The sequence below is a fragment of the Trachurus japonicus genome, chromosome 8, assembly GCF_045865225.1.
Source record: "Trachurus japonicus isolate A0001 chromosome 8, Traja_1.0".
Lineage (NCBI taxonomy): Eukaryota > Metazoa > Chordata > Actinopteri > Carangiformes > Carangidae > Trachurus > Trachurus japonicus.
The window spans coordinates 8,553,322-8,578,887 of NC_140914.1; the positions used below are offsets into that span (position 1 = coordinate 8,553,322).

General features: G+C 43.9%; 2 protein-coding genes and 1 long non-coding RNA gene across 3 annotated transcripts; 1 reads left to right on the forward strand and 2 right to left on the reverse strand.

Moving 5' to 3' along the window:
- Positions 1-2,246: 2,246 nt before the first annotated feature.
- LOC146982563 (uncharacterized) lies at positions 2,247-6,374 on the reverse strand. The gene is made up of 3 exons (XR_015036345.1): positions 6,143-6,374; positions 5,882-6,046; positions 2,247-2,376 (listed from the first exon to the last, which is right to left on the reverse strand). It is a non-coding gene; the product is annotated as an uncharacterized LOC146982563 (long non-coding RNA).
- Positions 6,375-9,151: 2,777 nt separating this feature from the next.
- Positions 9,152-12,226, forward strand: cox6a2 (cytochrome c oxidase subunit 6A2). Its single transcript, XM_085783601.1, has 4 exons — positions 9,152-9,328; positions 9,694-9,769; positions 10,905-11,047; positions 11,987-12,226. The coding sequence occupies exons 2-4, from the start codon at positions 9,694-9,696 to the stop codon at positions 12,077-12,079; spliced, it is 312 nt and encodes a 103-aa protein (XP_085639727.1). The 5' UTR covers positions 9,152-9,328; the 3' UTR covers positions 12,080-12,226.
- Positions 12,227-14,713: 2,487 nt separating this feature from the next.
- Positions 14,714-25,340, reverse strand: armc5 (armadillo repeat containing 5). Its single transcript, XM_085783602.1, has 8 exons — positions 24,336-25,340; positions 23,228-23,258; positions 23,005-23,115; positions 21,860-22,077; positions 19,857-20,554; positions 18,035-18,843; positions 17,007-17,139; positions 14,714-16,776 (listed from the first exon to the last, which is right to left on the reverse strand). The coding sequence occupies exons 1-8, from the start codon at positions 24,759-24,761 to the stop codon at positions 15,264-15,266; spliced, it is 3,939 nt and encodes a 1,312-aa protein (XP_085639728.1). The 5' UTR covers positions 24,762-25,340; the 3' UTR covers positions 14,714-15,263.
- Between the last annotated feature and the right edge of the window lie 226 nt (positions 25,341-25,566).

Genomic DNA, 25,566 nt, shown 5'->3' on the forward strand with positions numbered 1-25,566 from the left:
GTCAAAATATCATGATTCAGATATTATTTCATATATGTACTTTTAGCTTAGCATCAATCTTTAGCAGGGTTCGTCACTTTTTCATGTCCCTGGAAACAAACTGAAGTTGTTTATCCTGGATTTGTAGCACGTTTTATGTCTGTGCACGTGTTGCCAACGTAGTTTCCTTCATAATTATACACCTGTCACGAGAGAAAAGCATCAGGAACAGCAGCTCTCTATGAACTCACACAAACACACAGACATGAATTATCACCCTTATAACTAAAACACACTCATAACCCAAATACACAAAGATAGAAAAATTATATTATGACAGACGTGTTGTTGAATTAAAAACAAACTCACCTGCGTCAATAATAACTTGTTTAACTCACTCTCACCTGTTTTTGTTAGCACAGTAAACAAGAGAGTGAAAAGAATGAGAGCAAGAGAAAAATAAAATAGCTAATAATCTGTTTAAGCAGCGTAAACATCCTCACAGAAATTAGCCTAGAGTAAATATGACATCATATTTGTTAATATGCACATTTGAAAAAAAACATGCAACAATGAATGTTTAATGAGGAAACACACAGACTGCACATTTTTAAACAGTTTCCATGGTTTTGTACAGAGCAGCGTTATAGCGTCAAACTGCAAAAACTCAAAATCTTTCCAAGAATATTTGTCTTATTTCTTGTCAAAATGTCTCATTTCTAGTCAAAACAATCCCTTTCCACTTAAAATAAGACTCATCACCTAAAAATTAACTTGTTTTTAGATCATTTTCACTTGTTTCAAACACATTTTCACTTGAAATAAGCAGAAAAATCTGCCAGTGAAAGCAAGTTTTTTTGTTCTTGCAATTAGGAAGAAAAACTTGCTCCACTACCAGATTATTTCAAGTGAAAATAAAAGCATATTTTCAAAATATGCTTGAAAGAAGGAAAAAGTGTCTAAAAACAAGCTGCTTTTTAAATGTGATGAGTCTTATTTTAAGTATAATGAGATGTGTTTTGTCTAGAAATGACATTTTGACTAAAAATAAGATAAATATTCTTGGTATATTTTTTGCAGTGCATGTGCTGCTGCTACAGTCTGCTGAGACTGTGTATAAGAGGCATCGGGCCGTACTGGTGTCTCTGCTCTATACTCTATAGTGTGGGAGGTCCCATGTTCTCAATGTAATGTTTAAGTTTATGTCTTCAACCTCTCAATGCAAACGTCTGAGAGCAGAAACACATACGACGACGTCTCTGCTTGTGAAAGAAGTCAGTTGTTGTTTTTCTTGTTTTAATGGAAACCTGAGGTCACATGTGTCGACCACCGCATCGTCTCCCCTGGTGGTACCGACTGTAAGACAATAACACAACCCACGTCTGAGTCAGGGCTCCTTCACCCATCACTCACCTGTAAACATTTATAATAAAACACACACACACACACACACACACACACACACACAGATCCATAGGGAGAGTGTCGGTTTTTTCAAGACGAGGTGTCAAAACTGATGGAGAGGAAGGTGCAGACTTCAGACAGCAGCGTCTGTGGAGACACATCTGGATGACACTTTCACTGTGGTCTGTTAGGTTAGAGACACTGTGTGCCCCGACGCATCCATATGAATTAGACTGCGGTTACAGTCGTGTGTCGTCCTCATGTGTCCTGACTGAGAGAGCAGCGTCAGATACTTTCCCTGGTTTTTCCTCCATAGGCTCAGACACTTGGTGCAAAATTTATAAATTAAGAACTAAGAGAAAAGAGACAGTATTATACAAAAAAAGACGTATTCAACAAACCAGACAAACAACAAACTAGTTAATAGCTCCAACAAGCAAATTCAAAAACAACCAGGTTGACCACAGTGATACATGATTTAAGAATCAAAATAAAACAAAACCAATGAAGAATAATAAAATAACCTTAACAGAAAATATGTACAACTATAAATCTGGCTAAACACAAAGTAAAAGAAATTTAGGCCAGGCCCAGCATGCATTGGAAGCAATGCAACCAACAGGTAGGGGATTTAATGGGTTAAAGGGATAGTTCAACATTTTGGCAAATTGGCCCATTGCCATAATCTCTATAGTCATAGCAGTAGGTTCATTACCTTAAATTGTCGGTGCAAGTTATTTTTAGAACGGCGGAGCAGAGACGTGAGCTGCTCAGAGCTACGCTACGGAGGCTAATGGGATTTCTTGGTTTCCCTCATCAAACTCATCAAATACACAATCCAACAACTCCAAAACGCTCTGGTGGACAAGTTGTGAGCTGCACATTCACCACGCTATGAGATAATAACAGAACGTTATGAGACGGAGTTGTTTTGGAGGTAAATTCATGCAAAACCGTTGATGCGGTTTTTCGGCGAGCAGTCTCTGCATTTGCCTCTAAAACAAAAAAAGATAAAGGTTCAACATCAGAAAGAGGCTTTAGTTGGAGATGTTCATTTCTAGCTTTGACCGACACTGTCTAAGCTGCAAGTCTGTCTCAGGTAGCGTCACCAGGAGGTTGGAAACGTCCACCTCCTCTGAGCCTCCACCGACTTCCTGGTTTAATAAACACCTTCACACAGGTAGAAATGCTCATTTTTCACCCTCCTCCATGTTTCATCTTGGATTTTCTGGCTGTTTATCGTAGGTTTTATGTTTCCTTCTTCTTCCAGCTGCTGAGGCTCTGTGGGTCTCCTCCTCCTCCTCCTCCTCCTCCTCCCGGGGATAAATGTTAGCGTCCAGGTCGGTGTAGCGTGTCCGACAAGTTGGGAGAAGGACACAAAGACCTACGGAGCTGGAACAAACCTTCAGGTGTTTCAGCCAAAACCTGCGTCTGTCTGGCTCGGCAGCAGCGGCAGCAGCAGCAGCTGAGGTCACAAACCTGCCGACAGTAAATCAGCGGCTTCTCCGGCCAAAACACAACAACATTATGGTTTTAAAGATACTATGGAAACCAAATTCACTGCAGCCAAACATAATTAAGCAGCGGCACTAAACACCGGCCCCTCTGGTGCAAAAGGAGCCAAGAGAGTCATGGAAGTTGTTGCTTTTTATTGATAGTTGACACTTGAATTTCCCCCCTGGAGATGGATAAAGTACCTAACCATCTGTCTGTAAATCTGAGCGATGCGTCTGCTATGATTGTGTTTGGTAGCTTGTTCCACGTCAGGGGAACCACAGAGCAGAGCGGTCTGGACTGAAATTGTCTTGTTTGCCGGGACGGCGGCCGAGAAGCAGCGTGAGGCTGAAGGACTGAGTTCAAGTAGATGGTCCAGAGCCAGAAGACACTTTGAAGGCAGCAGCTGTGGGACTTCTGGAGATGATCAACACTGCACCAAAAAACAAGAATCTGCAGACTTCCTTTGCAGGTTCTTGCAAAGAATCTGGATCATATGTGGAGATTTCTGTCATGTGATATGTTACAGTGGTCTGATCAAAGTGTTTCCAATCCAGATTTCCTCATATACATGTAGTCATAATTTGAAATACCGTGCAATTACATCTCTGGGTTCAGGGGGAATTTTGTGCAGCACAAGGCACCAGACCAGGACCAGCTGATGAGGGGAGAGGAAACAACATCCTGGTCCAAGAGCTGGGGGATGCACTGGGCCTGATTCTTCTTTAGTACAACCATGAATGGATGCAACATGGTCAGAGAGGGTGGGTGTCAAATACGTCACCGTGGTCCGCCAGAATCCAGAGTTGTAGTTGCAGATATTTACCACTTTGGTGACCCTTTAATTTACAGGCTGTTAATTGCAAGAAAAGGCTAAGAAATAACAATTAATTGTGTCATTATGTCTACAAATAGCCTAGAAATAATGGACAAATTCAGATTAATATAGCTAAGAAATGATTGATTGCGTGGAAATATCCAAGAGATAACGGTCAATTGCAAAGGACTTGGTGGAGAAACATTCTGGCCTTTCCCAAAAAATTCAAAGCATGAAAAGCATGTGTAATAACCTAATGAAAAACATTGTAATTTATTTATTTAGAAGTCAGGACAATGCACATTAATAAAACATGTACTGTAGTACCTGTAAATGTGCCAGATTGTAGCCCGAGGGCTAATTTCCATCTGGAGACATCACTATGAAATTGGTTGTTATTTCTAGGCTATTTCTGGACATTATGACACAGTTAATTGTTATTTCTTGGCTATTTCTTGACATTATCCCATAATTAACGGCCTGTAAATTAAAAGGTTATCAGAAGTTTATCCACATACAGTATATCTTGAAATCTGGACTTGTAACGCTCTGATTGTGGCAAAAGCTCCAGATTCTTGCAAGAACCTAAAACGATATATCTCCAGATTCTTCAGGTTTTGGTGCAGTGCTGGTTTTTCTTGATCTTGGTTTGCAGAAGAGATGAAGGAACTCTTTTTATACAGTGGCAGATTTGATAGTCGTCCAGTTCACGGGTTGTGTGAAACTGTGAGTAACAATTTAAATATTCACTTTGCAGGAATCAAACACTACTGGGCTGTGTATGTGCACAGGAGCTGATGACGGTGTGGACAGTGTGGACAGTGTGGACAGTGTGGACAGTGTGTATGGGAGTTTCCACTGCACAGAAAAACGCTGCCGTCACGTTTCTCTGTCGTCTCCGTCCAACTGGAACGACACTGACGGTGAAGTCTGACTCCTCACAGTTTGTTCAAGTGTCTGCAGAGAAGTCCGTCCTCCCTCATGCACGTCTCTTACACCAACACATCGTCCCCTCATACGGATCAACTCTCTATCAGACTCTATAACTTCTCTCTGCATCAGGTGCAGACAACAGGTGTGATCAAAACGAGTGGAGGGTGTCACCAGCATCTGGATTCATCCGGCCCATATTAATACAGATGTAATATATCACATATATGTCTCTATATGTAATGTTATCTTATATGTCTCCTATATTATTCCTGGATGTCTATAGATACAAGTTTATAACATGTACAAAAAACAATTGTAAGATTTTTTAATGTGCAGATATTGAAAATATCAAATTTTTAATATGGTATAAGATGCTGCAACTATATAGGTAAATAAAGTATATCAATATGTTTTTAATTTATGTATGCAAGTTTATAAAAACAGCATCATTTTTATTATTATCATTATCATATTTCCACATAATTGTGACATATTTATATTCTGAGAACTCACTATTGATAACAGGCTTTAAAATAGATATTGATATAACGTGTTTAAGGATAAACGTATTTGCATAGGATATACATAAGCATATGGAATGTATTTCATATGTGCTTTTATTTAGTATATAAATATCTTATATATAGAAAATGTTGGGAACAGTGTCACTGTATATGAACATCTTCTACTAAGAAAAAAGAGCTTCATATTTCTATCTGACCTTGACATTTTTATGACATATATTAAAATATTTCATCATAGAAAACGTGTAATTTCCATGTAAACAGCTTCATGGAGCCTGGTGTGGCTGAGTGAGTGATTTACAGTGTTTGCAGCGGTCCCACTTAGTGAAGCGCTGAGATGTGAGCTCCACTGAAGAGACCACGTTAAGAACCACAGACGGTTTTCTTTTTTTTTTACGAGGAGAAAGACGGGACAGACTGTGAGAGCTGGCACCGAGCGGCTTTCACCACCGCTCCAACATCACACACTCCTACTGCATCGCACACAGTCCACACTTGTCCTTCTCCTGGCATCACCACGTATATATACAGACAGAGAGATGTGTGTGTGTGTGTGTGTGTGTGTGTGTGTGGGTGTTCAGGGATGCCGTGGAGGGTTGAACCTGTGTCTGAAAAAACACATTTTAAATCCCATATTGTGCAAACGTTTTGGATGTCAAACTGACTGGAAATGGATATCGTGGGGAGGAAAAGCGGAATATAAATGTGTGTTTACTTTAGTATTACCCACCTTCTTTGTCCACACATCGCTCCGTGTGTGTGTGTGTCTTGTGCACTTCGCTGTGTTGAGTCTACAGCAGTTTCCTCCAGCTGTCCAGTGTGTATAAAGCAGCCGTCGCCTGCTGGTGGAAGAGTTGTTCTTCATCATCAGGTTCAGGTGGAAAACCTGTTCGACCTGTGAAAAATGAATGGGTTTTTCATTATTTAGACTATGTTTAGGAGATTAATGATGAAATAACATAAAGAAATAGCCAGATTTATTATATATTACTTGTATTAGAGCTCCAACATGCTGAAAGCCTGATGTTTTGGCCTCAGCAGCTCCACACCTGCAGCAGCAGCAGCAGCATGTGTCTGTGCAACAGAGTCGTCAAACTGAGCTGCTGCTGTTTCACATCTGCCCACAATAACACAAGTGCTAGACGTTCAGACTGGCTGCTTGCACGACCGGCTGACATCACCGCTGGCTCCTGCTCCTGCTCCTGCTCCTGCTCCTGCTCCTGCTCCTGCTCCTGCTCCTGCTCCTGCTCCTGCTCCTGCTCCTGCTCCTGCTCCTGCTCCTGCTCCTGCTGCAGCTTCATCTTGCCTAGACTGAGATGACAAAGGCATCAGTTGCACCAGTGTGGATGAAATCTCGAGGAAAAGAAAGTAAAGATGCCATCTTTGGTGAAGAGATTCATGTTTGAAAATCTACTTTTACTGAACTGTAGTTGCTGCAAATGTCATTTTCTGACCCTTTTTTTTAAAGGTGTTCAGAAAAGACAACTGAATTTGAGCCCACTGTGGGTCTTAACATTAGTGTAATAACTCATCTATCAGACGATGTAGCCCAAACTTTGTGCAAAATTCTATTTTCGAGTAAATCTGTGGTGAAAGTGGGGTCGGTTTTTTTTTTTTGCATTGGATAATGCAGGCGCACGAACTATGCGTCACGCTGCTCACGATTAATCAGCCACTGATATTGGATCCGTCATCCGTCAATCAAACATCTGAGACAACACACACACACACACCAAGCTCGGTCTCACCCCAAACATTGAATATCCCGCCCGCTCAATAACGACCATTCAAATTCCTTTTCCTTACTCGGGTAAACTCGTGCGGCAACTCAGTGTGACAAACAGGACAAACGGCCATTTCTGAACACCTTTAAAAGTTGTAAAATGCACTTTGCTCTTTAGGATTTAATATATAACTCAACATCTACGCCTCTGACGAAACCTTAATGTAGGACACATTTTAATTTTACAGGTGAGGCGGGTTCGGCTCAGCGGGTCAAACTAATGGACCCGACTGCAGGAGTGAACCTGGATAATCCAAATTACAACAGAAGGAACAGGAGGCTCCAGGGAGAGTTTAAATAAAGTTTACACAAAGCAACGCGACTCCATCTGCTGGATGGTTCATATTACAGAGGAGAGGACACACTGAGCTCATTTCCGGACTTCACTCTCTCGTCATTTGGATGTTCTACTACTAGGATTATTTTAAGAGGCTTTAAAGTTCAGAAAGTTCATTGTTTTACATTTCTGTCACCACTTTGAGATTTGGCTGTCGCAATTTTGTTTTGTTTTTTACACCAAGAGTTTCATATTAGGAGGAGATCGGTGGTCAGAAGAATGGCAACGGCCTGAAACTACCTCTTCTTTATCATCCGTTTAGCTTTAAATGGGACCTTAATGTGAAAAAATAACATCATATTGTATTAAATAAGTATTTTAATTCGTCATTTAGACCATAAAGTCATTATAAAAAACATTTAGTGAGGTGATAAACCAAGTGAGGTCAGTTGAGTGAGGTCACTGTCCTCACAGCGCCTCCATACAGTCGCCCCCTCCTGGTCAATAAATAAAACTGCACGTTGAGAGAACTGGTTTCATTTTCCTTGACCCGGTGGCGTCAACGTCCATTTTCATAAACAGTCTTTGCTCCACTCTGTATCTGAAGCGCTCCTTTTTTTAGTCCCTGTCTCTTTAAGACCCCCCCACACACACACACACACACACACACACACACACACTAAAAGCCCTGCTGCTTTGCACAACAACAACACAGGTGAGTTTAATGCCTCAGTGTGCTGCAGTAAAATCAACTGACATGAGTGAAACATTAAATAATGCCAATGGAAAACAATTTAAGGAAGAAGGTCTAATATTATCATTACTATCATCCAGATCTGCACCAAACTGAATGAAATGAAAATGTCTTCTCCTATAATGTTTCAGAAGCCAGATAGAGCTTCTTCTTCGCCGGCACCAGGTTTGATCCAAATCAGTTTGATACTTTTCCAATAATCCTGCAGACGAACAAACCAAAGAGATTTTTACATTTATCTTATCTCTGTGTCAGGTCTGATACTGTTACTGTCAGACAGGTGGTTGATGAATAAAACCAAACCAGCCATGATAAGACTCCTCTACGGCCTCCATCACTTGGATCTCATTCTTTGGTAACTCCTGTTTCATCAACAAAGACGAGTTTATTCTTGCATCAAAATCAAAGACTCTTGACTGAATATATATATAAAAAACAAACATCACCTGGGGTTCAGGTAAACAGCGCTGGGACGGGGTATTGACACTGCGCTGGTGGATGGATCTCAGGTGCACAGGTGGAGCTGCATGTATGGAGGCACATTGTCCCATTGCCATAATCCCTATAGTCATAGCAGTAGGTTCATTACCTTTAATTGTCGGTGCAAGCTATTTTTAGAACGGCGGAGCAGAGCCGCGAGCTGCTCAGAGCTACGCTACGGAGGCGCATGAGATTTCTTGATTTCTTTTCTTTTGACTGAATAATAAAGACACACATGTACCTCCATACAGGAGAAGGACAAAAGGGACACACACGAGAGAGAAGAAGAACAGTAGAAAACACAGGAAAGACCAATCACATCGCTTCACACTCACAGGCCACATTTCTGTCACACAGGTGAAACATGCAGGAACGGTTCGGGGTTCAGTTTCCTGCTGGAGGACACTAAAACATGAGGTTTAACAGAGCAGGGAATCAAACCTCCATCAGATCATAGTGCAGATACAATGTTGGTTATTATTCTTCTGCATCTGTGAGCAACAACTGAGCGACAGGTGTTTCCACTGAGAGTCTGTCACTGATGAGGCCGACTCATCCGTTAATACAGGAAGTTGATGAAGGTTTCTCAGGCCTCTGTCTTCACTTTAAGACTTTGTTGTGTCCTCCAACACACACATACACACACACACACCTCCTCCTCCTCTTCGTCACACATCAACCCGCCTTTGCACTTGCCCAAATATAAACTATGTTTCTTGGCGCAGGCACAGATTGAAATGGGGAGGAGCCTGACACAGTGAGGAGTTCAGCTCAGGACAGACTGAAGGACAAACAAGCTGTTAAGAGAGGGGGGAATCGACGGAGAAAAATAAAGAGGAAGATCACAAAACACACTGACCACTGCCTGCTGCCTTAAGCAAACGTAAGTCTTCACCTAAATTTCCTTGGATTTTAGCTCCAGGAGAGTCTCCTCCACTCTGCACACACAGCAACAACCGTGACCTGAACTCAACCCTACACCCTGATAGAGGAGCTGACCAGCTGATATTTCATTATTTTGGCACCGATTTGTTCTTTTTTTGGCTTTTTATGCAGCTTATAAAGGCTATTTTACATAAAAAATATATAAATATTAACTTTAATTATTACACTTTCACTTTTTTTATATATTAAATTTAGTTGTATTGCCAGTATGAGCAGCTGTGCTATTTCTGACTCTGTCTACAGTTCAATGTGCAGATGTTTATCAAACTTTCATTCTTCCCCTCTTCCTTCGTTTCCCTGCAGATGTTTGCGACTCCAGTTGCCTCGGCTGCTCGTCGGGTTTTGGCCGCTGCGTCACACTCGAGCCACGAGGGAAAAGGTCAGTGTGTCTCCACTGAGCCCCTCGACCTAATATGATTAATATATACAAAATGCACCAAAACCCTCCAGGTTCAGATATTTTCACTGCATGCAACAGCAGAGCAGAGTCATGCATGCATGCAGAGAGAGATGGAGGAAATACACAACTTTATCTCTATAAAGTGAAATCACAGATCCTCCTGGTTAAATATTACCCAATGCAAGTTGTTTTTCTGAAAGTAAAAGCACCGGAGAACTTGATTTTAAATTATATTTTTGCATTTTTGTCAGCACATTGTTGTGTTCAATGACTTTGAATCAACCTGCTGAAGCACTGACTTACTGCTGACCTCATGGAATAAAGAGCTTGGTTAGAAAAAAGGCCTTAAAACATAATTAAATAAATAAAAAAGGAGCTGTTTGTTTTTTAGCAATGATGAAGGAATCTATCTTCTATCTCTGAAATGATTCGACCTGCCACTGTAGCCACAACAAAACACAGAAAGCGTAGGAGTCGGCTGTGATTGTTTTTACCTCTGATGACCTCAGGGTGTGGGCTGTCAGATTTTCAAAATAAAAGACAATTCAAGTAAGAGTTCTTCAAGTTCAAGTGGAGTCAAAACTAAGTACAATATTTATCTCTTTTATGTGAAGTGGAGTAAAAGAAAAAGAAAGAAAAAAAAACACTCAGCTCAAATATCCGTATCTACAGTAGTGAAGTGAGTGGACTTAGTTGTCATGCAGCACCGTGTATCAGTGTAGGGTCGTTTTACAGACTGAAACAAACATCTGCAGAGCTGGCAGCCGGCCTGTGAGTTCTCGCTCTCTTCTGCAGTGTTTTATTTCTGATCCGGGCTCCACAGAGTCTCAATATCATTTAATCTTTGTGTAGTTGTGTGTTGATAGATTCAGCCAGACTGTGGACGGTGAGGAAATGTACTCTTACAATTCGAGTCCATACTCAATCAAAACCCACCTGTTTAAGACTGCCGCCTCCCTTTAACTGTCTAATTTATTTATTATCTTGTGGTTTTTATTGATTATTTTGCACTTTCTTTTATTCACTGTAAGGTGTCCTTGAGTGACAGAAAGGCACCTATGAAATTAAATGTGTTATTATTATTTTCACTGGTTGTGTTTTTCCCCCAACACAGCAAAGACGTGGAAGATCCTGAGCTTCGTGTTGGCCATACCTGGGGTCTCCGTGTGCTGGCTCAACGCCTACATGAAGGGACAGGCTCATTCCCACGAGCAGCCGGAGTTCATACCGTATCCTCACCTGCGTCTCCGCACCAAGGTCAGTCTCTGCTCCAACCTGCAGACCTGTCAACTTAAAGGGATAGTTCAACATTTTAGCAAATTGGCCCATTGCCATAACCCCTATAGTTAGGAGTAGGTTCATTACCTTTAATTGTCGGTGCAAGCTATTTTTTAGAATGGCGGAGCAGAGCCGTGAGCTGCTCAGAGCTACGCTACGGAGGCTAATGGGATTTCTTGGTTTCCCTCATCAAACTCATCAAATACACAATCCAACAACTCCAAAACGCTCTGGTGGACAAGTTGTGACCTGCACATTCACCACACTATGAGATAATAACAGAACGTTACCAGACAGAGTTGTTTTAGAGGTAAATGCAGAGACTGCTTGATGAAAAACGGTCCCTGAAGGCAACACACATCAGCAGTTTTGCATGAATTTACCTCTAAAACAACTCTGTCTGGTAACGTTCTGTTATTATCTCATAGCGTGGTGAATGTGCAGGTCACAACTTGTCCACCAGAGCGTTGTGGAGTTGTTGGATTGTGTATTTGATGAGTTTGATGAGGGAAACCAAGAAATCCCATTAGCCTCCGTAGCGTAGCTCTGAGCAGCTCACGGCTCTGCTCCGCCGTTCTAATTAATTGTTGTTAGTAGTTTTTGTTTTGTTGGATTACTATCTGGTTCTGTTGCTCCTTGTTTCTTCTGTCCTGTGTCATGTGTTGTCTGTCAGTCACTCATCTTTTTTTTTTTATATAGGCCCTACTGTATATATTTTTGTACATAGTAAATTATTTATATTTCTTATTCTTTACCTATCCTGTAGTCTTTGCTGCTGTTACAATTGAATTTCCCACAGGTGGGATCAATAAAAAAGTCTTATGTCTCATCTTGCACAGTAAAAAATAAATAAATAAATAAATAAATAAAGCCCTGATCTGGAGGTGAATGTAAATACTTTTACATCTCCTTTTTCAGAAATTTCCCTGGGGAGATGGAAACCACTCTCTGTTCCACAACCCCCACACCAACGCGCTGCCCACCGGCTACGAGTCCAGCAGCCACCACTGAGGCGTTAAGGCCGAACAAAACAAACTCCCGTCTGTCGTCGTGTTCCTGCCTTAACTCTACGGACCACGGAGGGGCCAAGCGAGAAACCGCCGCGACGCAGCAGCAGAGCACCGCAGACAGGAATTAAACCACTTTATGCTGTGTTATGAGTCTCGTCTCATTATTCTAATTAAGAGCATCGCTCAATCTAATCAACGCTCAAGTCTGATAACAAAATGTACCAGTGGTTTTTCATTACCTGGAACATGCTCTTCTGTTTCAAAGTGTGACAGCAGGAGACACACACACACATACACACTCTCTCTCTCTGCACTGCAGCACTGAGGCTTTTCAGTCTGGTAATATTCTGTATTTCCTTAAATTCAAACAAATTCCCCATGAAAAGACCAAAACCAACAATGAAAGAACAAAGTGTTGTGAATCTCCACAGAGCAACATCACGTGTATCTGGAGAGACGCTCTCGTTCATTACAGGGAAAATGGGCGCCATATAGCCGAGTTAATTTGGGGTTATTTACACAAATACACACCATCCTGCTGCTGGAAATAACTCATTAGGGCTGAAATGTGTATTAATCCACCGCTGAAAATAGTCCCCAACAAACACACCATTTAACCCAGGTTGAGTTATGTGTGTTTGCCCCTGGAAGTGACTTTTTTTTAAAACCAAGTAAAGAAAACAGCACAAGGGACAGAGTTGGTTTTGGTCTTTTGTGCAATTTGCAAAGAAATAATAAAAGACATAGCCTATATATTGAATATTGCCAGACAGTCATGAGGTCAGCACACTGCAGCAATCTAACGCTAACCCTGAAAATACATGTGAAGACACAAAAGTGCAACAGGTTCATCAGTTTGACAACAAATGAGCTGCAAAAAAAGTCACAACACACAACATGAGTGTTTCCAAGGGACACAATAAAGTGACGGACCAGACTGGGGCGCTTTGGTTTAAAGCTTCATGACTCAGATATAATCATAGATATATATAGAAGACGAGATGACTCACCCGACGCTACTGCCCAATGACACGGTGTTGCCACACGGCCGCCATCTTGGCTCAGTCAACTCCTTCCCTCAGAGTGTTAAGCCTATGGTGCACGTTCTACTAAAATAACCAGAACTTGCTCAGTTTTTGACCGATTTTCAAGCAGTTTGGTTCGTTTTGAACGTCAGAAGTGCAGTTATGAGCATAGTTAAAAGTAAGAATAATTTCAGAGTTATGAATAGTTTTCTAGTGCAGATGACTCAACCAACCATCTGCTGCAGCCAGAGTCAGAGCAAGTTGCCTGAAACAATATGGCCGCCGCCCCCTTGCATATTATTGCTAGTATGTAGCCTACTGTTAGCTTAGCATTAGTCAAGTCTGTCATTTTTTTGTGTCCCCAGAAACACTTTTATTGTGACTTTTTGCAGTGCATGTGTTTTATGAATTTGCATAAGTTTTTTTAAGTGGCAGTGTGTTGAACCCTCAGGGCCACCGTACTCTACAATGCTAACACTTAGCAGCATTAGCCAGCCAACTGGGAATTTCTAATTTAAAGCCCCATGTAACTTATTTGGCTTTTTATTAGCAAAAATCAAATATTGCTTTCATAAATACATATTTCACTTCAGTCAAATCACACCCGTATACAAATGAAAGCTTCCTCGTACCTTCAAGTCGTCACAAATACATAAGTGGGCGACGCACCGAACCGAGGCTGCCATGTTGCATCTCCATTTTTTACGTTCAGTGACAGCGTGACCGTAGGTAACCACGGAAACTCAGCGGAGCTGTCGGCTCGGGGAGAAAGTTTTCCAGGTAGCGCCTGTTAAAACTGTCACCACTGTGTAGTGTGAGGAAGGACGGAGCTCTGATGTTGCATTCAGGTGCAGTCAGGCAGACGGCCATCGGCAAACCGGATGTCATTTTACTCAACCAGACAAAGACGGTAAAACGTGGGTCAGGTAAACGAGTCCCGCGTCGGACGGCCCTATCCTGCATGTCATTCCCTCCATCTCTGCCTCCCATTTCCTGTCACACTCTCAACTGTCCTATCGAATAAAGGCATGAAAAGCCAAAAAATATACAAAAAAAACAAAAACAATACGACATCACCATGACAACATATTGTCACGCCTGTATTGTTTTGCCTGGTGCTGGCGGACCACTTGTTTACATAGACGCTTGTTTATCCTGTTACACGCAGCGTCTGTTGTCTGTCTGACTTCTGCCCGATTTCACGTGAATGCAACATCAAGAATACGCAACCGCACCGCTAGATGGGGGGAATTCCTACATATTATACCCTTAAAGGTGTACAGAAAAGAAAATTGAATTTGAGCCCACTCTGGGTCATAAAATTAGTGTAATAACTCATCTATCAGACGATGTAGGCCAAACTTTGTGCTAAATTCTATTTTTGATGGTAATGTGGTATTTTTTTTTCTCATTGGATAATGCAGATGCACGGATTATATGTCAGCCTGCACATGATTCATCAGCCACTGATATTGGATCCGTCATCTGTCAATCAAATGTCTGAGACACACACACACACACACGGAGCTCGGTCTCGCCCCAAGCTTTGAATATCCCGCCCGCTCGATAACGACCAATCAAATAAGAAGAAGAAGCTGAAGGCAAAATGATTTTCTCCAGTGGCATAAATTTATATGGTGCAGGTGAAACCTTTACACTTTTATATCTGCTCTTCCATATCATCTCTATGTACAAAATAAACAACTGGCTCCTTGACCAACCCTGATAATTCCAGTACTTCCAGCTAAATGACATTTATCAAATTCATTGCAGACGTCTGCGTGTCGAAAATTAAAAAAAAAAAGAAAAGAAAAAATCATTAGAAGTTAATTCAATGACAGTAAATTATAACAAAATGATGATGTCATGCTGGGACGGGCTACAATGTGTCTTTTTTTAATCCGTTTACGGTAAAACTGAATAGAAATTAATGTTTCCGAATTAAAGAAAATAAATCAACAGTCGGTTCTGTTAGTGCTCAAGAAATTCATACAGCTCGTTTCTCTTGCAGCCTTGCGCTTGTACTTGCCTATTTGTTCTCTACGTTTAAACACAATGACGACTTTTCTAGGAGCTCGTAAAAAAAAAGAAGAAAAAAAAAAAAGCCTCCAAGCGCGAGTCCGACTTCGCTTCGTCTGCGTCCTCTGAATTCACGAGAGTTCAGCTCAGAGCGAGCGTGGCCAGACTCAGAAGGTCCCGTTTCAGAGCCTCCACGCAGTCGGCCTCTCTGCTCAGTCTGCGGAGACAATCTGCAGCGAGGGACGAAGAGGAGGAGGAGGAAGACGAGGAGAAGAGCGGAGGACAGTCCTGAAAGCCCAGCAGCAGCGACAGACAGGCCCGGCCCAGAGCTGGGTAACTGTAGCGCTGCGAGAACCAGTAAACCTGCGGGAGGAAGAGAACCAGAGCTGAACCAGAACCAGAACCTTTAACCGAGTTCTTCGGTTTCGACCTCGGCTCCTCTGGATCAGGAGTTTTGTCCACAGCGGACCTGGAGACGCCTTTCTGCTCCGTCTTCTGCTCCGCCGACGCTGCGTTGAGTCCTCTGCCGCTGCCGCCGCCTTTTACAGACGTTTTCTTCCCGTGTGTCGTCTTCTGAGGAGATCCGCCGCTCGGCTCCTTCGTCCGTCTGCTGCTGGTCTCTGTTTGCTTCTCGACGCCGCCGCCGCTCAGCTCCAGCTCCGACGTCCGACTGGCCAGGTTCTCCTCCTCCTCGGCGGCGGACGACGACTCCGGACATTCTTGGTCCATCGTTTTAGCTGCGGTGGCGTTGTTCTCCTTCTCGGCGGCCTTAATAACGTCCTCTTTGCCGGAGCAGCAGGAGAGAAGAAGAGACACGCAGAGATCCTCCAGCTCGCTCTGCAGCGCCGTCACCAGGAACCGGCACGCTCCGGCCATCGCCTCGCCCAGCGGTGTTTTCTGGAAACACGGGTCCGCTGGGTTTTCCTCCGAGTCCTTCTGTCGGACGCTCAGACCTTCAAGGATCAGCGAGTCCAGGATCCGACACCGTCCTCCTCTCTCGTCGTCTTTGTCCCGTTCCCTCGCCGCCGCGTCCCTGCTGAAGCGACAGCCGTGCAGGTAATGCAGGACGGGCACCAACATCCCCGTGCTGACGTCTCTGATGTGGATCGCCTCTTCTTCGCCGCCGCCCTGAGCTTCTCCAAAGCCGCCTCTCAGCAGCGCCCTGAAGTACTCTGACCCGGCGCCGTCCGCCGTCCGCTCCCTGTTGGCCGGGACACGCGCGCCGTCGTCCAGCTGCAGGAAGAGGTCGAAGCTCGAGAGGCCGTAGGGACATCCGTCGGCCAGCCGAGGCCTTTTGGAAGGAGGGGGCGAGCCTCTGCTGCTGAGGTCGCCGAGCGGCCGCGTCGCAGCTGCGTCCAAGTGTTTCCTGTTGATGTCGGTGTCCGATTTGCTGCCGCCGGTCAGAGTCGACAGGCAGCCGATCAGGAGGGAGAAGTAGAGCGAGTGCGGCTGAGAGGTCGGGCCCGAGTGTGGAGAGTTAAACAAGTCGGAGAGAAACCGTCCACATGCAGCGGGGGTTTCTTCATCCCCGTCATCATCGCCACCGTCATCGCCGTCAACAATGTCGTCATCGTTGTCGCTGTAGCCGAGCGGCTGCAGAGCGAGGAGCAGCCCGCCGCTGTCCAGGAGAAGCTTCTTCAACAGAGACTTGTTACTGTGGAGGAAGAGAAGAGGGTTTGGAAAACTGTTTAAATGGCTTAAATAAATACAAAACCATTCACTCTTTACAATAAAAAAATGGTTTAATCAGGATGAAACGACAAAACAGCATTTTTAAGATCAACAACATAAACTGAAGATTGAATAAAATCATTAACCTTTAATTATTTCAAGTTTTAAATCACATTTTCTAAGCGCATATATCCGTGCAGCTCGTCCACTCACCTGCTGATTAACGGCAGCGACAGAGCACAGTTCATCTTGTCCGACTCGGAGCCCGACAGCATCACGTGAGCCAGAACCCCGGAGCCGAACCCAGACTCGCACTGGACACGCAGATTACTGAGGAGAGCGACGCCTGCGCGGGAAATCAGAGTCACCCATCAGAAAACTGCTCGTGTGGGGAATGAAAAACTATTTTTTTCAAGGTTGAACTGTAGAAAAACTCAATTATGAGAATCAATGATGTCAGTCGTCAGGATGAGCCAATCTGGTTGGAATAGATCCCTCATACTGAGTTTATTAAGGGTATTGATTTTGACTTAACACTTGGGATGTCACGATTAGACCCTTTTGCACTAGAATTATATTGTATTTAAATGATGTATTGTATTTAACTTATGTCTTGGTTGTTCCTTAGCACTATTTGCATTTTATTTATTTCCTTTGCACATTTCCTTTTGGAGCAACTTGGCATAAGAATTTCCTTTGGGATTAATACATTTCCATCCATCTGTTTTCCTTCTGTGCGAGTTGCAGATCAGAGACGAGTCCAAGTGGTTAAGAGGTCGACTTATTCCTTCCAACGAAACATTGAATTAGTAGGAATTTAGATGTTAGAGTGTCATTCGTAATAAAATAAAAGTAAAAATGAAAAACGATTAAAATAAACTTAATTTGTCATTTGGTATAGATGACAACTTATGCATTGAATATTTCAAATATTTCCTCTGGGTGATTGATAGTTGGTCTTATATGTAATACGTATATGTAATTATATTTTGACTACGGTATATTTGATTTTACAAATTCAAAATGTTGTGAAATTAATCAATGCATAAGAATCGTGATTATTTCGTGAGTGACATCCCTAATCAACACACTGATCGGTTCACAGTGTTTGAACTATCGGCTCCACACACTGAAGTAAACAGAGTGTAAACACAGGACATCCTGCAACAGGAAGTTGAACCTCGGCGGTTTTAAAGGTCAAGTGCTGCAGATCAACATGCAATAAAAGTTACTGATCTCACCGAGCTGCTTCACTTTGGCCTTCACTCGGTCCGTCTGCCGCTCCTCGCCCTCGACCCTGCCCCCCCGCTCCCTCTGGCAGAGGTGGTGGCGGATCAGCGCCACCGAGCCGGTCCGCACCAGCGCCTGCAGGCAGCTGGGGTTGCAGCTCAGCCGGCAGAGCATCCGGAAGCAGCGGCTGCTCGGGTCCTGGTGCTGCGTGAGGTAGCAGAGCAGCCCCGACATCACGCCGCAGCTCACCAGCGCCGCGCTCGGGTCGGTGGCGTGGGAGAAGCGCGACAGCAGCAGCAGGATGGGCGACTCGGGGGTCCAGGGCTCGGGGTGGTAGGGGTGGTGGAAGGCCGTCTGCCGCGGCGTGGAGGGAGGGGCGTCCAGCGTGACCTTGGTCAGAGACGCCGCCGACTGAGAGCGCTGCTGCCGCCGCCGGTGAGGGGACGAGAACTTCGACGGAGACACCGGCGTCTGCGGCGCCGTTTTACTGGGAGAGGAACTGGGCTGAGTCTGGGCTGAGGAGGGCTGAGGGCTGGAGGGGGGAGGAGGGGGAGGGGGAGGGGGAGGGGGGTCGGTGGGTTTAAAGGGAGACGACGACACCGGGGCTGGTTTCCTAGAAGCAGAGGAGGAAGAAGAGGAGGAAGAAGAGGGGCTGGAGGAGGAGCAGGAGGTTTTAAGAGGAGTGGGGTCCGGGTTCGGGGATGAGGTTTGAGGGGATGAAGACGGCGGGATGTGAAGACCCCCCCACTCCCCCTCGACGCCGGAGGAATCCAGCAGGTCTCCCTCAGAGGAGATCAGTCCCTCAGACACCAACCAGGACCTGGAGGTGGAGAGAGAGAAGCAAGAGACCAAATTAACACGGATCAACGCACCTGGTCTTCAAAATCAAAACCATAGTTCTTCAGGACATCGGACACTTAAATTCAGAAAAGCTCATCCAGGAAAGAGTTGAATCTCTGTCCGCCACAGTTAAAGAGGAACTATGCTACATTTTTACCTTAATTAAACCAACACTAAGTAACTTTTCAACCTTCATATAATATTTTCTGAACTTTTGTGATGGTACATCGACTCACAACAGGTTGAATGACACCTCTGTCATGGCCCGAGCAGCTCTGAGGTGGATGGTAGGAACCCCTCCACATAAAAAACTACAAATGTGCTGACTGCTTTACGGCAAATGTCACTTCCCCTTTTCCCCATTCGTTAAAAACACGGAAGTCGATGTGGGATTACTGCTATCATGGCAGAAGCAGCAAGAAAACCAAAGAAATTAAAAGTTTGTAGTAGTTGTAGTTGTTATAACTAGTTCCAGGGAGAACGGAGGCTCTCTGCCTTCCACCTGGTGTCTCTTGGCTGAAAACCAACGTTGTAAGATCAGAGCCTCCGACCCGCTGTCCCAGCTCTCGTCTCTGCAGCACCGCCACACAAACTTAACGCGCTAACCCGTAACCAGTAATCTCTTGTTGATGACAGATAAGACTACACAAATATACAGATAGTAACATGGTATATGATATGTAACGTTATGTATAGCTCCATGGATTGATTTCTTGTCGGCTTCGTTGTAAACAAATGCACATGGCCGAGAGGAGGGTTAGCAACACAGAGTAACACATAGTTCCCCTTTAGTGTTTGTGCCATACATTGTTCGTGATATTTCTGCTTTTGTGTGATATTCTGTTTTGCTGCTCTGTTTTCTATTTGTTCGATGTCCTTGATGTCACGTACAGTCGAATGGAAACAACGAATTGAGTCTAGTCTGAGATGTAGACGAGAGCAGAACAAAAAAAGATAACTCACAAAGAAAGCAGCACATTTCATTCTCCGTACCTGAGGCTCTGGAAGCTGGACGAGCAGAGACCCTGCTGCTCCCGGCCGCTCTCCTCCTTCCTGTAACCCTCGGGAGCCGGGAAGTCGAAGGAGTCGAAGCAGGACGAGGGCAGGAGCTCGGTGGGCGACATGCTCGCCGTCGCGCTCACGTCCATCCTCTCGGCGGACTGCTCCTCCCCTCTGGTGAGCTTGACGAGCCGCGCGACGAGCAGCGGGACCAGCCCCAGCTCCTGCAGCTGCTCCATCGCCGCCTCGTCGAACACGAAGTCCACGCAGGCCAGGATGGCGAGACGGGAGAGCGGGTGGCCGCGGTGCACCGACAGGAAGCCCGTGATCACCTCCAGGCCGCCGCTCTCCTTCACCTTGGCCCGGTTCACCGCCTCCTTGCAGCACAGGCACAGCGCCTTGAAGTAGACGCCGGACTTGAGCAGGTCCCGCTTCGCCTCCTCCGCGAACTTCTGGATGGCGCCGAGCGAGCCGACCAGCGGGCGCAGGCAGCCCTGCGAGCACATGTTGGCCAGAGTCTTCAGCGCCAGCTCCTCGAACGGCTTCCCGGACTCGCCCTCGTCCGACGCCGCCGCCGCCGCCATGACGCCGAGCTGAGCCAGGACGCCGGAGCGCGACACCTCCCTGGCGCATTCGACGCCGCAGCCCCGGGTCAGCTCGTGGAGCGTCCTGAGCGCCGCACGCCTCAGCGCCTGGGGGGTAGTGATGACGGAGAAACCGAAGCTTTGTGAACCACTGAATCAATATGAAGCAATTATTACCCACAAGCGATGTCACAGATTTTTACTAAATCAGACAACTGTGGGACAATGACAAGGAGCATGAGCGAGCAAAACTGTAAAATTCAAAGATGCAGGACAACATTCGGTCAATCATCCCTTTCAGTGCTGGGTGGGTACACACCTATGGAATATTTACCAACAGAAATCAAATCCCAAACAGAATTAAAGATGTTTAGTGCTAAAGCTACACATTGGCTTAAGCAGCAGCAGAAATGTGAACATTAACTTCTCTCAAGTCACTGTCAATACAGCATTTTACTAATGTTTAATGTATTTAATTTGTGCAATTTCTTGATCTAAATTTTGTAGCTGTGTTTATTTATTCATGATACCTATTCACTGTATTATTCACTGTATTTGTATTATTGCACTTGTATTCAGTATCTTTTATCCTTCTTCAGCCTGACCAGGGACAAAGACTGCAAATTAGCTGAAGCTAGACGTCTTGTATGCATCGCATTTTTCATTCTTTGTGGCAATGTTGTATGTATCGTCCCTGTTAAATAAACATTAAAATAAAAATAAATAAAAAATGTTGAAATGGTTCTGTGTTTCGAAGCATTTGATACAATTAAACATGGCGACGTCTGCTGGTCAACCTTCAACATAGCATTTGCACGAAACAATAAGAGGCAAGGTGTCATGAACTGTGGTGTATATTTAACAATTAAGGTTCTATGTGCATCTCGAGATTTTGGACTGCTTTTCTGATACATTTGGGTTATAATGTGATTGTGTCTTCAGAACATGCTGTATGCCGGCTAATAAAGATAATATGCAACATTGATAGAAATACAAAAATTATATTTACAAAATACAAAAATGTGGAAGAAAATTGTGAAATGCTTGTGCTACTACTACTAGGGACTGTTATGACAATTGTACAAAATGCTGGCGAGAGTATTTAATAGCAAGATTATTTGAGTTGAGCTTTGCTTCAGTCCGTTTCCCTTCTTTGTAATTCAATGTGAGTGACTGTGGCCGTCTTTTTAATCTGTACGCAATCTCTCTGGTTGTGAATGAATGAAACTATCACAACAACGAACGCAAAAACTCTCCTCCTGTCAAACTAAGTGTGTGATTTTGAAAACTCCACCCTAAATTCAAATCCGCCGCGACACGCCGTGGATACGGTCGATACATCTTGTCGCGATACTTCTGCTTTGAAAGATCGATACCGTGTCGAACTGTCTGCTTCGAGCGTAGCATCCCTACCTGGGGGTATTCCGGGGCGATGAGAGGAGCGAGGGCGGTCAAGGTGCCCTGGGTGAGCAGCGAGAGGCGGTTGGCCGGCGTGTCGGAGAGGTAGAGGAGGGCGCGGGCGGCCGACTGAGCGCACTCCAGTTTGGGACACGGGTCTTTGGTCGGAGCGGCGTCGGGGGAGGACGGGGCGGAGGACAGGGACACGCAGAGGAGGAGCAGAGGGACGCCACCTGCAGGAAGACAAAAAACAAGAGACAGGAGTGTGAAGTAGGGCTGCCAGAACGAACTGCACTATTCGAACAGAATTCAAATTATTATAAAAATGACAACATTTGAAGGTGGAAACTGACGCCGCAAATTAACGTAGTGCGTCGAGACGTTCAGGTGGTAAACATGTTGATAAAACAAACTATTTTGGTGTTGCTGTGCACAACGTCGAGTTGCAGCTTCAAATTTACGAGCAGAGTTTTTTTAATTGCCCGTTTATTCGGCTGGGGCGCTGCACTACTTATAATATTTCGATTTCCCTTCTTGAAGTTTTATATTGAGTTGGTAAAACCTAACTGTGTTGCGAGTATAGGTGTATATAATGAGCTAAAAAAAAAAAAAAAAAAAAAACATTAATAATTTGAATATAATTTGACTATTTAACATTAGGAGCATTAAAAATTCAAATCTGATTTGGGGGGGAAGATTGACAGCCTTTGTGAACAGACATTTTACTATTCAACCACAAAATAAAAAATAAAAAAACCTTTGTTGTGGAATAACTGTGATAAACCTCTTCATAATGACTGTGTCAAAGAATGTTTATGTTTATATAGAAAATATCTGTGTCTTTTCTTTTCTTTTTCTTTTCTCTTGTCCCTGCAGCTGCTGCGACAGCCTGATTAGTGAGAACTGATAAATAACACCTGTGTGTGTGATGTAAGCAGTGGTTTGCCTGATACACACTGAAGAAAGGTTTTTCCCAAAACATTCGTGTAGCAATAAATACTTAAATTAGAGTGCGGTCCTGTACTTTTTGTACATTTTCTATGTGGACTTTTGTTTTGAGGATTCAATCAGCACCCGTTTATACTTTTGGAGGGCTGAGCGCGTTGCTAGTGGATTTCTGCTGAAAATGATGCAATGAGACGTTCAGGTGCAGACGTTACCGGCAGAGTGGATGAGCGCTGAGCTCTCCGGATCCATCGCCAAGTTCCCCAAAGCTCGGGCCGCTCGGTTTTGAACAGTCTCCATGGCAACGTTTCTCTTCAGGATCCCCACTGTGAGAGAGTCAACAACATGAATGAAGTTAGACAAAATTAGGTGTTTGGTTTTTTTTCTGTCTGATAAAAGTGATAAAAATTCTTCAAAATGATGCATAATTTCACTCACCGACGACATTTATTCCATCGAGTTTACGAACCTAACATGGAAAATATAAAAAATGTGAGCAATTTTGATAATTTATTCAATCAAAATGCTGCCTGCAGGTCAATAAAGGCATCACAAAGTGCTTGCTCCAGAAAAAATGGCCCCACTATAGATACTTTTGTAAAACAATTGCATGTCCTACCTAGAGCGAATTACAAATTTTTCAATCTGACTCCAAAACAATCTGGGTGAAAAACGATGGCGAAAATGGCATGATGCTTATTTGGCCAATGAGTGAGACTGTTGATGATGTGTTTGTGTGTATCGTATTTCGTCTTTTGGATCTACAGATCACCGCCACACCTTGAAGTTGTGCAATTGTTCAGTGTTTTGCATTTCTTTTTTTGTATGAATATGAAAATTATCTGTGGTGAAGCAGCTGTTATGCTGCACACAACTGGAACAAACTAGCAGCAGAACTGAAATCAGCCCCAACACTTTTAAGCACTTTTAAATCCAGGTTTAAAAAACATTTCTCTTTTCATATGCTTATGGCTGAGCTCTTTTAAAGAAATTTAAATCTTAATCTTGGATTTGCACTGTAAATCCTCTTAATTGTTTTAATACAAATCAATATTTAATGTTGCAAACTCATATGTTAGTCTAGTTTTGATTTTATTATATATATTCCCACTGTAGATTTAGAGGGGCAGGGTATTGTTTTTGTGCCATATCTATTCATTACATTTGTGCACTTCATCCTGATTTTATCATGTACTGTATTGGGTGTATGTTGTGTTTTTATGTCAGTGTGTGAAGCCCACTGAAACAAATCCCAATCAACAATGTTGTTGACATGGCAATAAAGTATTGAAACTTGAAACTTACTTCTTTTGTTCTTTTCTCTTTCTTTTAATTGTATGTTTAATGTTTCCAATTTTTACTATTTGGGGTTTTATCTTAATTTTTTTTTTTTTTAAATATGTTTTTATGGGTTGTTTTCCCATTTCAAGCACATTGAGTTTCCCCTTGGTATGAAATGCTCTATAAATAAAGCTGAATTGCCTAGTTTTTAAAAACAAAACAAAACAAAACAGCTGTCAGGGCTCTTTTATGTCTTTAATCTGACCTCTACTCGTGTCTCCAGCTCGGTGCAGCAGTTGGCCAGGATGCTCAGCGCCAGGTCCAGTGTTTTCCTGGAGCAGTCCGGGTGTTGCAGCAGGTGCAGCAGGGGCCGCAGACCCCCCTGAGTCCTGAATCTGGCGATACCGGCCTTGTCCCCCTTGATGTGCTGGGTCCGGATGGCGACCAGGGCTCTCCACTGGGCCACCCTGGACCTCTTGTCCGTGTCTCTGCCACCACCACCACCACCACCTGCTGTGTCTGACTTGCCATGCTGCTCGGCCGCTGGAGATCCGCCGGGTTTGCACAGGTGAGCCAGGCACCAGGTCAAAGAAGACTCTGGTGATGATGAAGAGGAGGAGGAGTGTCCCTCTCTGGTGCTCGGTGTGCGGGATGGTTTGCAGCACGCACCTTGCACAGGTGTTGCAGCCATGATCTCACCTCACTCAACTAAATGTCAGGCAACGTGCTCACTTTGTTTTAGACTTTCCTTCTTCCTCCTCTCAGTTAAAACAGATGCTGCAGTCTCTGCTGTGCGAAACACTGACACATGTAATAACATGTCCTTCCACTTTTGAATTGTTAGATTATTACTTCATCGATATGAGTTCATTCTTGTTGTTCCAAAGTTTCCGCAAACAAAAATTAAAAAAAAAAAAAAAAAAAAAAATCACATTCTCGTGTTGTCAGAAAACTACAGATACCAGCATGGAAAAAATAAAGTTGTACCACCTGACGCCGCAGTCGCTGACGGGAAATGGAGTTCCACCAGCTTCGGTCCGCTCCCTGCAAAACAGGCCTACATCGTGAAGAAGGCCCGAACAAGCGTTATTCTACGTAAATGGCCATGTATTTTCTCTATACAGCGTATATATTGCACATCAAATGGCGAATTAAAGCTCTATTTGATCAATGTTTTGTTACCACTGGCCGAATAATTTTTGTGAAACAAAATGCAAACGCCTGTGTTAGCCGCTAACGCCATCTTTAGCCAAACAACAAAACAGGGGGCGGTTGAGGCAGAGGGAGGGAACAGGGAGCGAAGGGGTGTGTCGGTTAGATGCGTCATCATGGGATTTGTAGTTCGAAAGTCGCTGCCAGTTCGCTGTCACAACGTATTTCCTGTTCTTGAAAAACTACGTTCCCCGTGAGAGTCAAATATGGCGGCTTGTCTTTAACGGCTCGCAGCGTTCAGGGATTGTAGTTCAATTTGGAGCGCTGCGTGTAAAAATTCCATT

Bases quoted from the DNA above. Each gene is read 5' to 3' on its own strand.
- cox6a2 (XM_085783601.1), top strand. From the start codon at position 9,694: ATGTTTGCGACTCCAGTTGCCTCGGCTGCTCGTCGGGTTTTGGCCGCT. The intron at 9,770-10,904 runs GTCAGTGTGTCT...CCCCCAACACAG, and splicing joins CTCGAGCCACGAGGGAAAAG to CAAAGACGTGGAAGATCCTG. The intron at 11,048-11,986 runs GTCAGTCTCTGC...CTCCTTTTTCAG, and splicing joins ACCTGCGTCTCCGCACCAAG to AAATTTCCCTGGGGAGATGG.
- armc5 (XM_085783602.1), bottom strand. From the start codon at position 24,761: ATGGCTGCAACACCTGTGCAAGGTGCGTGCTGCAAACCATCCCGCACA. The intron at 20,555-21,859 runs GTAGGGATGCTA...ACTACCCCCCAG, and splicing joins TCGCCCCGGAATACCCCCAG to GCGCTGAGGCGTGCGGCGCT. The intron at 17,140-18,034 runs GTGAGATCAGTA...TTTCCCGCGCAG, and splicing joins GGCCAAAGTGAAGCAGCTCG to GCGTCGCTCTCCTCAGTAAT.